The sequence below is a fragment of the Podarcis cretensis genome (genome assembly GCF_951804945.1).
Source record: "Podarcis cretensis genome assembly, chromosome: 1".
NCBI lineage: Eukaryota > Metazoa > Chordata > Lepidosauria > Squamata > Lacertidae > Podarcis > Podarcis cretensis.
Genome location: NC_137170.1, coordinates 71,549,540 through 71,567,323, shown reverse-complemented (window position 1 = coordinate 71,567,323; position 17,784 = coordinate 71,549,540). Strand labels below are relative to the sequence as shown.

At 40.7% G+C, this 17,784-nt stretch overlaps 2 protein-coding genes across 7 annotated transcripts in view; both read right to left on the bottom strand.

Annotated features, from left to right (window-relative positions):
• Nucleotides 1-7,371: 7,371 nt before the first annotated feature.
• Nucleotides 7,372-11,917, bottom strand: RPL27A (ribosomal protein L27a). The gene is made up of 5 exons (XM_079991105.1): nucleotides 11,825-11,917; nucleotides 10,271-10,334; nucleotides 9,906-9,981; nucleotides 8,289-8,463; nucleotides 7,372-7,565 (listed from the first exon to the last, which is right to left on the bottom strand). The coding sequence occupies exons 1-5, from the start codon at nucleotides 11,825-11,827 to the stop codon at nucleotides 7,437-7,439; spliced, it is 447 nt and encodes a 148-aa protein (XP_079847231.1). The 5' UTR covers nucleotides 11,828-11,917; the 3' UTR covers nucleotides 7,372-7,436.
• Nucleotides 11,918-14,068: 2,151 nt separating this feature from the next.
• Nucleotides 14,069-17,784, bottom strand: part of DENND2B (DENN domain containing 2B) — a 106,949-nt gene continuing 103,233 nt past the window's right edge. For all 6 annotated transcript variants that reach the window (XM_079965908.1, XM_079965907.1, XM_079965910.1 and 3 more), the window contains 3 exons: nucleotides 16,534-16,773; nucleotides 16,061-16,147; nucleotides 14,069-14,872 (listed from right to left, as the gene is read on the bottom strand). In XM_079965908.1, coding sequence (XP_079822034.1) covers nucleotides 14,838-14,872; nucleotides 16,061-16,147; nucleotides 16,534-16,773 — 362 coding nt within the window. In that variant the 3' untranslated portion in view covers nucleotides 14,069-14,837. The remainder of the gene's footprint in view (nucleotides 14,873-16,060; nucleotides 16,148-16,533; nucleotides 16,774-17,784) is intronic.

The following is a 17,784-nucleotide window of genomic DNA, read 5'->3' as shown; positions in this document are numbered from 1 at the left end:
AAAATGTCCAATTTTGAAAGGAAGTGAGCTTGTCGTGAAATAGCTCTAAATCAACTTTAATTGCACAACCTGAATTTGCCAGCATCTGATTGAAATCCACCTGAAAATTGTGACTGTCTGGAATCACAGTGTGATTCTGCCTTTGAATTACAACCACTTGATGGGGATAGGATCACTACTAGTTCCTTATGCTGGCAGAACAAAACTTTGAATCAGAGTAGTGGGTTAGTTTGCTGGCAACACTTGTACCCTGCCTGTCCTCATAAAAAGGCTCAAGGTGACTAGCAGCAAAATCAAACCATTAGCTAGCAATTTAAAACATAAGTTACAAAACCATTAAAATACTATAAACAGCAATGGAGCAGTTTTCAAAAATTACAAACAGTTTCCAGATTACAAACAGGTAGAGAGAGTAGTAAAACCAATACAATAAAGCCATCATCTGTAAACAAAAATCCTTCTTACATAGAAAAGTTTATTCTAGCTTCTGGAAGGCCATTAAAGAAACAGTGAGACACACTTTCCCTAAAGAGAATTCCAGAAGAGGCCCCTGTTGCACCAGCATTATGCAACACTGGCATTATTACCACAGTACTCACTAACACAAGTGACTAAATGGGCACAGTTGACATCTAATGCACAGAAGTCAGTTGCAACAACAGTGTAACATACCAAATTAAAAGACAGAGCAAGTTAAATAAAACTAAGGGATCAGTGGAGAGCCTAAGGTGATTGCCCTGTGCTATGACCACGATCACGACTCTACCATGCTGTCATAGGACAGGAGTCTAAAATAACTCAAAAACAAATCACAGGGGTATATCATCTCCAGAAACATAACACAGCTTATTTATATACAAATACATCGAGGCGCAGGACATGGGGCTCCATCTTATGGTAGACAACTAAGACCTTCAAATGTTGATGAAAAGGAATACTTGGTGTGAAGGAGAGGAATGTTGTTAACATTTATTTTCACAATAACTCACAGGAACATGGGACTCCAGATGCAAACACCCATTAAGAGCTCCACTGCTGAGGTGCAAGGATAAGGTAAGTAAGCAAGGAAAGGCAACTCACAAGGGCAGACCATGCCTCCAAGTCATCACAGCATAACTCCTGCATCTTTTCCATCTGTTTCCCCTAAGCAAAGAGATGGGTATGTGAGTCCTCAAACACTCATGACTACAGGGTGTGTGTGTCCCACAGCCCCCACCTTAAGGAAAGAACGTAAACAGCACTCTCTTACTCAACAAGCTGGAGCTGTCTGAATGATGGTGTCCTCCATATGTTCAACCAAAGCACATCTTTCCTCTCCAGGCTCAAACTGTTTTTTGCAAATTTGCAGCTGAAGCTGGCTTTTTAAAATAAAAAAGCTAGACTGCTTGTGTGAAGCATGAAGGAAAAGATGGACAACACTGATAGATGAGCCAGAGAGTGATTCACTGGCGTGACTATTACTCATTTCAGTTCAGGGAGGCTCTCCCAGCAGTAAACTCTGAGCTTTTTATATTAAGGCTGCAATCCACAGAATACTTACTAAAGAGTAAGCACCAGTGAACAGAGCAGGGGCTTACAGCTTTGTAAGCATGATGTTGCCCTAAGGTTATATATTTGCTTAAGGTACTCAGCTTTGCTTCCTTCTTGCATCTCTAGCAGAACTTTATATTGAGCCAAATAAATTGTCAAATAGCAGAACAGTTGTAAAAAGAACACAGACAATAATGGTGGATTTGAAAATATTGATTAATTTGAGAAACAATGTCATTAAACTGTAACCCAAGCTTGAGATTGTGTAAGAAAGATTTCTCATTCTTTGTCATTAGGATGCTGGACAAGTCACTAGTGTCTGAACCATCACTACAGAGGTCAGTAGCACAGTAAAGTTGCTTGCAGACTGTTTGTTGAGCTTCTACCTGATTTGTTTGCACAAAATTTGAGAGGCTATATGACATTATAGCAAGCAAATGTTATACCACACTTTCCAGTGTGTGCAAGAATGCCAAATTAATGTCAATTGTACACACAGCATTTGCCAGTATGCCACTGAACCATACCCACAAATTGCGACTGTCTAAGCACCCAGCATTAAATGCTAAACATTTCACTAATTAAAGGGTTTACCTGCACCTGCTGGTGCAGTAGTGAAAAGTTCATATAAAGGTCTGGGATCCTAAAATGATCATATACAGTATTTTCAGAAAGTTCCGTTATTCAAATACTACCAAGAGAAAAGCAAGAAAAACTCTACACAATATAAGAAACATCTGCCCAAGACCTAGTTATGCAGCATATTTTCATTGGATAAAACTTGCTGTGTATCACTAAAATTATGTAACTGGTCAGTAGTCTGACATAAAAAACAAACCTTATATTCCATTGGTGGGTCAGCAAAATATCAGATTCTCCTTTTCCCAATGTAATTATCTAAGATGCATGTGACTTCTTTGCATGATCTTAGTTGAGCAATCCCATTACATTTTGCTCAGGAAATAAACTGTTAAACCCTGGGAGATGCATATAACTGCAATTATTAGACACACTATGAATTATTTACAATAAAACAGAGGAGTTTCTAGGAACAAATGAAAATGTTCAGTCTTTCTATTATTGTGTGTAGACAGTGTCATCATATAGTTTAATCCCCAGGTGGTACTTTATTTAAATGTACTTGGAGGAATCAGGAGTTTGCTGTTGCTGTTCTGTATTGTAGAGACAATGAAGTTCATGTTGAGTTTTCTGACTGGTGTATGCTCTAACCCTTCCATGACATAAGGAACACAATAAAATATGTGCACTGTTTCCTGGATTTTGTTACTATGGTGGCCAAAGACACCTGTGTATTCTATAACATTCATTTGTAACCTCATGCCCCTGATTTTAGTTCATCTCCTGCTTGGAAGTGGATCTTCCAGGATCTTCTGGGGACAAGAAATGCTCACACAAAAATATCAATTTTGTTCTGGGGCCCATTTAGCATAAGTCAGGCCACCTAGTGTCAGATTTGCCCCGTGCCATTGCATCATTCTGATGTTAAAGATGTGTATATGAGTTTGTCACTGTTTGAACTTAGGCTTTGGAGTCAGGAAGACAAATATGTCCCCTTGCCCTGGAATAGTTATGTTTCTTGAGGTGGGGGGAGCACAGCTTACTCACCCGTCCCCCAAGTCTTTCTCATTTATTTTAATCTGACCTATACCTGCCCTGTGGAACGCCCTCCCACCAGATGTCAAAGAGAAAAATAACTACCAAACTTTTAGAAGACATCTGAAGGCAGCCCTGTTTAGGGAAGCTTTTAATGTTTAATAAGTTATTGTATTTTAGTGTTTTGTTGGAAGCCGCCCAGAGTGGTTGGGGAAACACAGCCAGATGGGCGGGGTATAAATAATAAATTATTATTATTATTATTATTATTATTATTATTATTATACCAGGGGTTGACATTTTTGGGCCAGTGGACACATAATGACTTTTGAGAGGGTGCTGGGGACAAAATGGCTGCTATGGGGCTGGCATGGCATAACACAAAACCGCTGCAGTGAGGAATGTGGAATAACACACAATTAGAGAGACAACGATCCCTGACCATGTAAGGCCCTATACAGCTCAGGACCAGCTTCCTTAAGACTGCCTTATACCTTACACAACCAGAGTACCTGGCACTGATATTAAATAGCAAGTGTTCCAAGCAGTGCTGTGTGGCCACCTATTAAATTTCCCACTATGCTGCAAAGTGATACTACATCACATTCCCAACGCGGAAAATGAAAAGGCTAGTTAGGATATAGCTGCTTCTTGGAAGATCAAGCGAGAAAGGGGAGCAGCACAGCAGGTGGCGTCATTAATGAAGTACTGTACGGAATAAAAATCGACAGCCCGAGGCCAATGCTAGGTGTTTCTACTCAGAGGAAAGTCTCTGCTCACTCAGTTCAATAGGACATAGTCTCAGATGTGTATAGCTGTGCAGCCTCAGGGAGTCAGTACCCCTGAAATCAAAAGGACTCGCTTCTGAGCATGCCTGAATGGCAAGGCTGCACTCCGAGGAACATACAGTTCAGTGACCAAGGGCCCCCGATGGATACAAAAGGACAACAAAATGACTTGGCTGGGATTTATTCCAATTTTGCATTCTCCAGTGGCGTTATCAAGAGGGGTGCATTTAAAGGCACACCAGCAACTGCCTTCTAATAATTTGTAAGTGTTTGAGGTGCCACAAGACTGCTGTTTTAAAAAATATATCAGCCAATGGTACGTGGTAGGAGCTTGCTTTTTTTTTTTTTTTGCCCTCAGGGCTCTGCTGAATTCTCCTCCCACTTGACTGGCAAGACCAAAAGCTAGGTGACGTCATCGCCTTCCTGACGCTAACTGCATTTCACTTCGATGAGAGCGGAAACTTCCGGTATACCCCTGGATTGGTTTCCCGCCCCCACCCTTCCCCTCCAATGCAAAGCGGGCATTTATCATAGAGCTGCCACAGGGCTGGAGCGGCACAGTACACCACAGCGTGACGGCTTTCAATGGCCACCGGAAGTGCAGGATGTCTTGCCGTTCCAGGAATGGCCAAGCTTCATTTCTCTCTCCCGTTCTATGTGCCCCTCCTCCCCCCCACCGCACGAACCCCGAGAGCATTGTGGGAGGTTCCTTGAATAAGGTCTTCTTCCGCTTCCTGCTTCCCTTCTTCCTTTCGCGTGGTGAGTAGCGGGGAGCAGGGTTTAAAAGGAGCGAATAAGTTCAAGCAGGCGCGCGATCTTTTTTGGTGAGAGTCTGTTTGTTTGTGAAATAAAATATGTGTTTACAGTTCTAGACAGAATCAACGTATTGGGTTGAAACAGTAAATGAGTAAGAAGCTTGTGTACCTATAATTAATCGAGACTAGAGTCACATCTTGATGTCTTCAGTCGTTGTGGTGTGCTATAGTACTCGGAGAGAAAAACTAATCTTTATTCACTGACTTTGTTGTTCTGTAGCAAAGTCAGTCACCAGGTTAGTGACAGACCTACACCTGAATTCCAGTGAACTTCCTGAAAATTGGGGGAGGCAGAGTGCTGATTAAAGTGACTAAAGAGTGTCACGGGAAGATTTATAAGTAAAAATGAGCCACACAGCAACATTGCATTGTTTTTTCCTTTGTAGCCATCCAGTTTATTTGGAAAAGTTGTTACGAGACCTTACTGCTTGAAGGGGGGAAAACTATGCACCAGATCAACTCTGCGTGCTAAGTGGATGAGCCCCCAAACCACGCTGGATTAAGAGTACCTGCTGATTTTGTAGTCTTGGTAAGTTTGTGAGGAGCAAATATAGACTTTGGATTACAGGCATCTTCAACCTTTTCAGGCCCAGGACCCGCTTTTAACCCAAACATGAATTTGGCAACCCATTTCTTACTCTTTTACCATATATTTGCATGGTGATACTGCTCCGGTTGCAAACCACCTTGGATCAGGCTACTACCTTACCTACCAGTTTAAGAATAGTGTTCTACATGTTAAAATTTCAATTGTGTTCTGTTCATGGCTGGGGAGCCCATCACAGTTCCAGTTTGGCCTGCTTAACCCAAACCACACCCATCTGTCACATTGGGTGCGGTGGCTTCTGGCTTCAACTGAAGCGTCCAGTTCTCGCTCTTAACTTTAAAGTGGAAAATAATGCTGGTTATTTGTAATCCTTTTGAGAAGTCTAAATTATCAAGTACCAAAAATGCTTGTTTACATCTATGCTATAGTCAGAGACCATTGCTTTGGGTGTACTGGTAGTGATTTGGAAGCTACCTTCTGTTACAAAACTCTTAAAACTGCAAATACATTTAACTGAAGCAAGTTGTTCTCCATCAACCTTACATTCAGCCAGCACAACTTTCTACTCTCAATCTGGGTATGTCATTCCACCAATGTTTCAGTGAACTTGTTTCTGTCAGTCTGCATCCAGTCTGAGGGTTCTGCACATCTGATATGTTGCTAATGCCACTTAAGTTTGTATTGCAATTCTTAAATAGTTCTGAATAGGCTTGAGTTTATATTGAGGGAATACTTCCATTTTAAGTATTTTATTATTTTTTAATAAAAAGTTTGCATAAAAGCTGAAGTTGTTTGGTTTTTGTTTGTTACATGATAATTTTGAGGAACGCGTTCCAGTGGATGTGTCTCCAGTGAATGTTCATAGGACTAACAACATCAAAATTGCACAAAGTAATCACACAGATTGGTGTTGGACTTTCTTGATCCTCCTTTATGGCCCAGGTCCACTTTGAAAAATAAAATTAGCTGGTGGAACATGTAGGATCCAAAATAGGTTGTAGTCAGCTTATCCTGGTAAAGTACTGCCTTTTTACAATGTCCAGGTATGTTTGGGAACGCCTTTCCCTTATGAGCATCTTTCTCCATATTAGTCCTCACTGATGCTCTGCTGTGGGCACCATGAGAATGCTTTTTCAGTGGTGGCACAGCCACTAATACACCACTTAACTTATGCACAAGCCTTTAGCTTAAACAATAGTTATTTCTGCTTTGTCCTCCCAAGTTCCTGTGTAATATTAAAGTACAGAGGATTTTTCACCAGTTTTTTTCTGAAAAGTTGCTCTAGAACCTTTAAGACTGTAATGGGGGCTCAGTGAAAATCCCCTTTCCTCCCTGATACACGAAAAGGACATTTCCTGCATCCAGTAGTCTGCTGGAGAATTGCCAGTGGTGACTATCCCATTAAAGAAGTTTGAGTGATATGGTAATGCCACTGGTTCCTGGGTGTACACTGGAATTTGTGAGCTACCTTTAAGAGTCCTGGTATATATTTTTTAACAAATTATGTCCTGCATAGGGAATCATTCAATTCTGAAGAAAAACCATTTCAATTTAAATAGATGCCTAAATTTGTAAAATGTTTTTGCTTTTCCTTAAAAATAATATATAGCTAGTTTGTTCTTGTTCAAATCTGCTGGTGTGAACTGCACATAGTTTACTACCTAAAAAGCATATGTATTAAACAGCTGAATAATGTGAACATGGTCACCTTAGGACTATGGCATACAATCAAAATTCTGGGCAACCACAACCAGTTGGCACAGAAAGACACGTTCCCAGTAGGGGACAAAAGCCACTGGTATCATGGTCTGAATTGCTCGTGTGCAGGTGCTCTCTCACATGTAGAACACTCCAAACACATTCAATTTCACAAAACAATGTTCATGTGTTTAAGCCTATCTTTACAATGAGAAGGGCTGAAACGGAAATTCTGACTCCTGTGCCACTTTTGTGCTCGTACATTGAAATAGCTGCAAGGAAACATTTTGAACAAAAGACTACTCTCTTGGTGAACCTTCCCCCCCCCAAAAAAAATCAAGTTAGGAGTATTAGAATTGGCAATGAGATACTTTTCAAATTTTAAGCTTATGAATACACAGCTGAAATTGTGTTTATTGAAGCCTGGATACATAGAAAAATCCTTTATGCCACTAACACGCAGGCACCACCAACTTCTTTGATTTTCTCTTCTGCCTTTCTGCTGAAGAATTTTGCTTTCACGATTACAGGCTGTTTGGGCAGTTTCCCCTTGCCCAGGACTTTGTAGTAACCCTGGAAAGATAAGGAGATTTAGCAAAAACTCTTAAGTCCAAATATAAGGTACACAAAGCCTCTTGCAGTCACTACCAGCTGAACCAATTTCCATACAAATCAAAAGCAAAATATTTCAACGTACTGTATGTAAACAATGACATTGTAATAAATGACCTTTAGAAAAAGTTTTGCCAAACATTTACCAATTACAAAATATAAATCACCATGCATATTCAGTATTTTCTCACTTTGTCTTCTTGGTTTAAAAATACTTTGGCAGACAGAACAATTTGATATTCTAGAAAGGTTTGTCAGAAAACTAATATGCTATGTTGAAATGTCATTTTGTCCTCTCGGCCTGAGCACATACCATGAAAGGTTTGTATAAGTACTTGGATCCTACGTTTGTTCCCACCAGGAACTCTTTCGTCTTGCGCGTTTTTTGTCTTGCGAGGCATTCGTCTTGCGAGATACCACTGTATAGCCTTTTAAGCTAGTGGGTGGTATTTTATTGTGTTGTGTATTTTGTGCTTTTATACCGTAAACTACCCTGTGATCCTTATTAGGCTGCACTCCTAACTGTGTCTACGCAAATGTCAGTCCAACTGAATTCAATGGGCCTTACTTTCAAGTAAGGGGTGTTACAAGTTCAGCTTTTATCTCTGAAACAATTTTAGGACTTACCATACTACACAAATGAACTAGCTTCACACACATTTTATATTATCAAAATAAACTTACCGAGCGTACAACATCAATAACTGGAGCTAATCCCGCCTGATTTTTGGCATAGTTGAGTCTTGTTTGCTCACTAACAAGTGTCCAGAGTTTATCCAGGTTCACTGTAGGACAGAAGTGCTGGTTTTTCTTCAAGTGGTAATGTCTCATACCAACTTTTCCAAAATAACCAGGATGACTGGCAAGAAATCACAGGCAGAATACAGTCAATGCGTAACTCATTTTGAAATGCATGTGCATCATTACCTAGCTAGAGGACATACAAAGTATATAACATTAATTGCATAGCCTACTGAATGAGAAATTGTCTTCATTTAAATTTCTCTAGCCAGGTTCGTCAGGTTTTTTTATGCTTAAAACCATTGCAAGGTATATCTAGTCTACTAGTACCCAGCTTATTTCCCTCACACAGACCTCAATGACATTGTCTCCTAGCCACTTTCAGACTGAGTTAATGTGGTCCACAGAGGTGAAGAACAAGAAAATACAGAGTTGTAAGGAGTATTTATTGTCCGAAGTAATAACTTATTTAGTTCCAGGTAATCAACTAGAGCAAAAATCAAACTAATCAGATGGGAAAAAACCCTGTCTATTTCTGTGTCCTTACACAGTTGTCCCAGTATTTCACTGCCTGGTGCCCAAAGTACCATAAAACACGACATTACACACACTACTGTACACAAACCACCCTAAATTTATAATTTGCCAGGAGGGGGTTCTGCACTACAGGTAACTTTTATGCCCAAATATTCTGTGACAGAAGACAAGCTACAGCAACTTCAAAAAAATATGTTGTTCTAAAGGAAAGGGAAAGCTGTAGTTGATCCAACAATAAATATTTGCCTTAACTGTGGCTACAATGGGAGGTCATCCAAGCTCTTGCTTTTTATATGAAAGCAGTCAAAGACACACAATTCTATTTGTTTCCTTGCAGCAACCCCAGCAATTCACCAAACAGAATTCACCAAGCAGAATGATGATACCGATCCTCCTGGTGGCCCCACACCTCCCAGTTTGGGATATGAGTTTTCTGTTACTAACCTGGTGACTGACTGAACTATGAATAGGGCAGTCAGTGAATAAAGGTCAGTTATTGCTCTTCGAGTACTATAGCACACCATGATAACTGACAATATCTAGATGTGACTCTAGTCTCGATTGCTGTAGATCAGTAGCAGTCCATGTGATGGGTTTGAGCTGCCCTTCCGACATTGGCATGGTTGCAGTCTGGGCTGTGGACACATTCTGGTGCTCCTGGTCATACACACACACAGTCCCAACCTCACTGTCACCCTATCCAGGTAAACTGCAGCAGTGTAGCAACTTCACGCCACCAAACAGGCCACTTCTGGTATAGATAAGTAGCTTTGCATACCTAATTCAAAATTAAACCTGAAATACTCCGCTTGTTTACTGGGACAAAAGTCCACCAGAAACAGTGTAATGGACTGCCTCATGGCCCTAAGGAAGAGTAGGTTATGATTCCACTTCAGCCTATATTTAACAAAATTAACATCTACAGGGTGGTAAAGGTTATTTTGGTACCTATTATGGATTTGTTCTTTGCATTATATAATTAAATGCTTTACAAGGGACAAAAAAATGTTAAAAATTGCTTACTATTTGTCAAAATTAATTCTGTGGTGGTGCAAACCCCCAGCATTACCACGGCCTCCAGGATGCTTCCTGTGTTTGCCTATAATAGAAATGAAGAATAGATTAAAACCCTGAATTCAACTTCAATTAAGCATGTATTTACATTTCTTTCCCAACCTCACTGTAACCGTCATCATTTTCCCCTGCACTCTGGTTTTATTTCAATCAAGGTTGTGAAATAAATAGTCAAGCCTTAAAATAACTAAGTATTAAAAATGAAGCTTACAAGTACTACTAATGTTATCCTCTACATGACTTAGTCTAGTAATAAAGCAGAAGAAACCATGAATGAGCACAAACCAACAAAGTAAATAATCCTCTACACTTACCGATACGGCCGTGGCCATGGCTAACATGACCCCTCAGTTTCCTGGTCTTCCTCAGTCTGGAAGGCTTAAAAGATTAGACTTGTGTAAAATATATATATATATATATATATATGAGAAAAACATACACAACAAAGCTTGATGTAAAAGGGCTATCAACCCCTAGCAGACCACACTACTTCAGATGAAACAATTTAAGCACAACCCCCTTTCCCCACTAATTGTTGCAACACAATTTTTTGGCTCCTCCTTTCATGAACTGTTTAGTTATAAAAACTCTGTAACTAAGAACTAACACATTTGCTTTCTTCCAATCTCTCACCTAATCCCCTTTGTATCATATTTTTCACATGTAAGCTTGAGGGCAGGGGCTGTTTCATTACTGGTTTTTGTAAGGTACTATAGGCAGCTTTTAGGCTGAAGAGCAGGCTTAAAAAGAGAAGTGTTAAATATATAAATATATGTGGGTTTTTTAATGCATGTTACATTTTGTGGAATTGATATGGTTCTTTATGTTTATGCTTACAGGGGTGGACAGAAGGTAGATCATATTCCATAGGTAGACCTCTGACCAGTGGCTGGCAGATAACCTGGTACCTCTTGGCTGTTGGGATTCTTTCCATGAATGGTAGATCCTCATCAGATCCAGTAAGGCACTTCTTAGGCTCTTAAGATTTAACACTGCCCAGTTATGCTTTAAATTAAAATGTCCTGAATAGCCACTTGCATTGCAAATTTAATACAAACTGGATCTAGCAAAAAAAAAACCACCCAACAACCAACTGAAGTCAGCCCACCCCTACACTAATATACTCTTAGCCTTCCTGAGCCTGCGCAACATGATTGAGTAAATGAAACAAATACACTACCATGCTGTTTTAATTTTATATACTGTACACTGCCTTGGTATTTCAGTCAGGGGGAAGTGTATAAATACTTTAAATAAAATAAGAAGGAAAACGCTTCTGCTGTGTGGTCTTTCTAGCCGGGAAGCATATATCGCTTTTTTTATTACTATTTAATATTCTGTTGGGAGCCGCCCAGAGTGGCTGGGGAAACCCAGCCAGATGGGCAGGGTATTATTATTATTAGGTCCTGCTCCCCCCCACAAAAAAGTACTATGTACTCTGCAGAAGAGCTTCTACAGGCCATGTGCTCTGAGGTGAGGAACCTTCCTCTTTCTAAAGGGGTGTCCCGAGAGCCGTCCCTTGCATACAGGGTTCCCACAACCCCCCCCCCCGCCGGGCAGAGATGTACGTGGCCCATTTCGGAATTATTTGCAGAAATTAAAGGGGGGGACGAACAAAAACGGGGCGCAGTCCTAGGGATGCGGCTGCCACGTCCCGCTCCAGGGAATTCCACGAGGCTCTGGGCAGAGGAGGAAGGGCTCCCCTTTTCCGCCTCCCTCCGACTGCAGGACGAAGCAGAAGGAGAGAGAAGGAGGAAGGCCCCAGCTCAGCCTCAAGCCAGAAGCCGCCCTCCTCACACGCTGCGCGGAGAGGCGTCGGAGAAGCCCCGCAAAACCGCCTCGCCCGAGCACTCCCCATCGCTACCTACCATCTTGCTGGGCCAGAGTCAAAGGGAAAGAGAGAGGCCTCTCTCGCGAGCTTTCACAAAAGAACCTGGGAAGCGCGCTCTTCTCGCGATGTCTCGCGCAGCGGGGGTGGGGAATGGGTCAACGAAGCTCAAAGCGTAGTTTCCGCCGCTCACGATCACGCATTCGTGCTTCACTTCCGGTTCTGAGAAAGCCTCCTCCATGTGCGGGGCAAGAGGGGCGGAAGTAGAGGTGGCCGGTGCAAAAGTTTAGCCAGGGCGCTTTCGTTGCATTGTTCTGAAATGATCTTAGAGAAGAGTCTTGTTGCTCGTTGTAGGAGTAACGTTGGTTATTGGAAGAGAACACTTGAGGGTTTTAAAAGTGGGATGGGGAGGGGGACGGGACACAATTTAGGCTGTTAAAAGAGATTGAAGAAAGGTTAAAAGCTGGTGTGCAGTGCATGGGTTTAGTTTGCTTTCTTGATGAATAAGAGCAATAAGAATAAGAACCCCAGTGGCTCCTACATCACTGTGTTTCTGTGAGAAAATAAATACTGGAAGTGTTATCAGTGAGAATTTCAGTATGGTGCTTGGTGTGTGTCTGGGATATCGGTGGGGTGTGGAGTTCCGTAGGGTAGGGGGCTGTGTGAGGCAGAACGTGTGGAAGGGTTTAAGTGTGGGATTTAATGTGGAGCAGGATGTGGCAGATTCAGTGAGCGCTTGACTTTAACACTCATATTGGGGAGATGGTTGGGGGGGTGCATGCAAGGTTATGGGATGTGGTCTCTTAAGAGGTGCCCATAGCGCGCACCCCCCCCCCACTCAATGGATGATTCTTCATTTAAACACTGCACCACACTGATATTTCATAATTAAAGGAACAGGCATATGCAGAGCATCCACTAATACTGGTGGTGATATGAAACCTTAAACAGTAAGGTTCGAAGGAAAGGAAATGCAGAAGAATACAGTGTGATAATTGCATTATTAATAGTGGCCATTTTCTCACACACAAATCCAACTGGGTTAATCAGTATGCCAATTAACACATGTAGTGTGATTTATTTATTTTTTAAACTCATTGGTAACATTGACACTCTTGATCAATTGTAGTTCACCAGTTTTATGTTGCAGTCTCCCTTTAAAGTGCCATTGATCCATTATCGGGGCATTAAGGTCAGGCATGCTGTCCTAGAAAGTTAAAATGCTCTCCAATCCCTTTTTAATATTGCCATTTCTGGTGTCAGATTTGTGTCCATTTATTCTTTTGTCTGGCCTGTTTTTTTATATTGTGATAGGAATTTTGAGGTCTTAGATATATGGTAATGTTCATAGCCGCACGTACATAGATCAGCACAGGAAGACCGACCTGAAGCCATTTTGATTCCTAAACTGAGCAAATGTTTTCTCTGCAAGGTCAAAGTGGAAAAGCCTCCCCATTGACTTTTCCTTCACAAATCCTGTCTTAAGGGTATGTCTGTGTTTGAATAGGGTGTGAGCCTGTGACCTGGCCCAGGAACTAAGTATTTATCACTACAAAAGAATGGACAGGCTCCCCAGGCAATCCAGTCAAGTAACCTGCCAGACAGGAGATAAACAACAACAGGAGAAAAACAATATTAAAATTTCTGTTTTAGACCGCCTTTTCTGTGATGTAGGTGTGATGTATCTGAGGGGTGGACTTAGGTTACACCCCTTCTGTGATGTACGGTATGTATGATGTTTCTGGGGGTGGTCTTGATCTCCAGGGTGGCAATTTCAAAGTCTTTATAAGGCCTTGCACACCATTTTTCTGGGTCCTCCTCCTCTCCTGCGGGTGAGGGAGCACCCTGTTGCAACAGATCAATAAAGATCAAGCTTACTAGCTGCTATGCTTCTCAATATTCTCTGGTTGGCCTCTGTTATTCTCTCCTACCAATAGGGAACCTATGTAAGGACTCTATATGGAAAAAAACACTCAGCCCTCAGGAGTTGCACAAGTCCCACTCTGCAAGTGGAATGCCTAGGATTTTTAGGATGCAATTAGTAAATTCTATTAGTTTGACTGTTACTTTGCCAAGATGCAGAGGTTAGCTTCTAACAAGGTTTAAAACAATGGTTTTGTACTTTGTGCTGTCAAGCCCAGTCCTATGAATATCTACTTGGGGGGGGGGGGGGAATCCCACTGTGTTCTAAGGGATTTACAGCACGAGTTATACAACTTCAAACTAAATCTAGTTATTCATTTAGTATTGAGGCAGCAGCCAACATCAGAAGAATTCTAATGAATGGCATTTGACACAAGTATTTACACAATTTATTAGAAATCATACATACATTAGAAAAAGACGGACTGTACCTCACCATTTGCAGCCTGTGTGTCAAAAGGCCAGAGATTTCTCCATGTTTAGCAATCATAGTGCAGAACGCATTATAATTTACTGACCATCATTTAAAACAAAGCAGATAATCTGTGATTGTGAATCAAGTACCTTATTACAGAATAACTTGTTATTCTTTTTCTTGAAAAATTAATTAGAAGAAACACTAGAGAAAAATATAAACTCTGTCATATAAAAAATCAGACCTCTTTCATATACCCCCACCCCCAAATTCCCACACTGGAGTTCATTCACTTCCACAGTACACCATGTAGCTCTCACAAATATCTGATGAAGTCAGTGGTTCCGCTGAGACAGTCGGCTGCACATAATTAGCTATTCAGTTTGCACCAAGCATAACTCAGTTTGCTCTAAAGAAAGAAGCACCTGTTATTTTCAGGAATATACAAATATTACCACAGTTGTCCGTGCTCGTGACAGTTTTTGTTTGTTAAGGACGCTTACAGCACATCATTTACAAATATCTATCCAAATACATTATTATTATTATTATTATTATTATTGCTGATGCACAGTGAAACATCATTTGCAGTCACTTAATCTTGTGACCAGCTAATTTTGTCCCCTCCAGCATCAGAATCGGAAAAAAAGATGTAGGTGGTGATCTGTGCCGGCATCATAAATAGTCTTTGGATCCATATTTCAGTAGAAATGAATTAATTCTTCTTGTGAAGGAACCTCATTTTATTTCCTGAAATAACACAAATGAGATATCATAGTTATTAATATACATTTTAAACCATCAAGAATTCAAAACAGCACAACTTCTTTTTGGTAAAGAGGTCACAGCATACAGTGCAATCTATCTATATCTTGGTGGTGTCTCAGAAAAGCAGCTTAGCATTCACTACTACCACAATCCTGGTTTATGTACATGAGATGAAACACAATGATGAAACACTCTCATTTTACAGTGGTACCTTGGGTTATAGACGCTTCAGGTTACAAACTCCACTACCCCAGAAATAGTACCCCGGGTTAAGTACTTTGCTTCAGGATGAAAACAGAAATTGTGCTCCAGTGGTGCGGCAGCAGCGGGAGGCCCCATTAGCTAAAGTGGTACCTCAGGTTAAGAACAGTTTCAGGTTAAGAATGGACCTCCAGAACGAATTAAGTTCTTAACCCAAGGTACCACTGTATATCTTAAAATTTATTTTCATGCTCAAACATTATAATAAAATTAATTAGCAGAGGAGAACTATCTGACACATACTTGGAGTGTGTGCGCACAGGTAACAATTTCTGTGTACAAAGAGGAATGATGTCTTCCCTATCACTACTGTACAATTGTACTAGGTTGACAAGCTTACTGTCTCTGTTTTTTAAAGTCCTCACCACAGCCTCCTCTCCACATCCCATTTAAGGACATATTGTTAAAGTATATTGTTATATCTTTGCCCTCCCTTGATTCTTTTGAAAAGCATGAGCTTTACATTATATGAACTTTACGTTATATGCAATGAATGAATGAAACAAAGTCCCATTTTTTTCAAAAAATAAAGAGACTGCAATTTTAAGTGTGGGTTTGGGGGGCAGGTCCTTGACCCTTTTCTGCTTTTCATCTACATGTATAGTTTCCCCCCTTATAATTTCATTTGATCAACTGAGGCCCTTCTAAAGAATTTTCAGTTGTTGTACACATTGGATCATGAAGCAAAGCATGTTACCAGGACTGTTAAATAGGTCAGCACTTTCTGCGGAAGCTAAGCTCTTCCATTACTTGTTAATAAATGTTGCCTTCTCTTGAATATCTACCAGATGCTACAATGAAGAAGCCTCCAGGAACAAAATGTGCTTTATAATAGGGCCTTTTCTTAGCATTTTTTAAACATGATGCACATGCTTCAATATTTCAAAGCCTCTGTTTTAAGTTCCTTACCAAGGCCTCGCAGAAACTTATTTACTCCACTTTGTTCAGTGTCTGGAAGCTCTTCCAAATACTGTTCAACCCTCTGTTCAAAGAGACCTGTGGAAAATGGATGAAAGAGAAATATTGGTCTTTTTCCAAGAGAAAGGAGGATCAAGACCTAGTGCTCTTACTTTTGTGGCAGCCAGAGACCCTCTCTCTCACACACACACCCCATTTGTTTTCTGAAGGGTATTTCAAAAGCCTTATTTTCAAAAGTTCCATGTCTTCATTCATCCCAGCATTCATCAGCCTTTCTCCTGTTAGGAGATGGTGGGTGGGATTGCCAAAGTCTTTTTTCCTAGACACCCGCTCCCTTTAAAAATAAATGCCAAGTGCGTAAGCTGAATGCACACAAGTTAAATGCTTGTATGTTGCGAGTTATGAGTACTACAATACATTAATAAATGAAAAGGCCATCTCACAGTTGACAGAACAGGCCTTACCTTTTGCCCTGCATTTTCGGAGTTCTCTATCTTGGATAAACCCAGCAAACATCTGAGATTCCATAAAGACCTCTAAGAAACGGCGGATGCTCTTTGAAGCCACAGATTTGCGGAAAGCCTCTCTTTGGAAGACTCGCTCGGCCTTTTCATTTTGAGTGAGGAAAAGGGAATAGTGTCCGATTGTCTCCACAAAGAAACGGATGAACACTTCTGATACTAATCCATTCAGCGTATTACACTCTGCAAGAAAGAGGAAACAGTATATAGTAGAACCCACACAGTATGAACTAGATGTCTCCTCCCCCAACTCCTGAATACCATTGTGTGTGTCCCTGCAGCTCCCTGTCACTGTAATTGCACATAAACATTATTGGGATATTAGAATAGGATGTTCATTATCAGACTATTGTTTAAAATGTCTAAGTGGTGTACAACAGATTAGCCAACAAGTGCAACGGAAAATATGTTGTATTCAACAGGACATCACCAAGAGACTGTCCAGCAGCTAGAAGCATCACTCCCACGCCCCCAAATCATTTGATAAACATTTAAAATTCATTTGACGTAAAGACAGCATGCAAGTTTCCTCAATTCTCATAACCACAGGCTGTACGAATACCAACAAATGGGGTTCACTCATCCTTGGTTGGGTCTTCTGGAGCAGGTTTTTTGAAGACCTTCACTTTGTTCTTCAAACATTATATTCTGGGCATTTTCCTCATTTATCAGAATACCAATGGGTTTAGAGTATATACCACAATTATACCAGGAGCCAAGCAAAATGTTTGTTTCCAAACAGCCTTTGCAAGATCCTTTTCCCTTTAATGAGGATGCCTTTGAATCTCATGGAGAAACTATTTTGTTTAACTAAGAAAGAAACTGTGAAGGAATGGTCAAACATTAGTATGAAAGGAGCAGCCAGCAGCAAAGGCAGAATTGTTGCCACTCTCAGACTCCAGTAAGTACAAAGCACACCAAGAGGCTCCTGCCAAGTTTCTATAAACTGATCCCCCCCCCAAAGGCTCAGATCAATATCTGCCCATCTCATGTGGCTAGGTCAGCCAATTGACTGGAATGTCTCTTGTCTTGTAACGTGGACACTTTAAGTTGATTTAAATTCCTCCCTTTAATTTGTAAATAAACAAGTAAGAGACCTTTTCTTCCCTTTCCCTAGTCATAGGATAACTAGTATTATTAAATTGATTAAAAAGCCATTTGTATCCTTAAAAAAAAAAAGGCTAAATGACAGGG

Excerpts from the sequence above, each read along its gene's own strand:
- RPL27A (XM_079991105.1), bottom strand. Across the intron at positions 8,464-9,905 it reads AGAATTAATTTTGACAAATA|TCATCCTGGTTATTTTGGAA; the intron begins GTAAGCAATTTT and ends ATTTCTTGCCAG. Across the intron at positions 7,566-8,288 it reads TTATTGATGTTGTACGCTCG|GGTTACTACAAAGTCCTGGG; the intron begins GTAAGTTTATTT and ends TTATCTTTCCAG.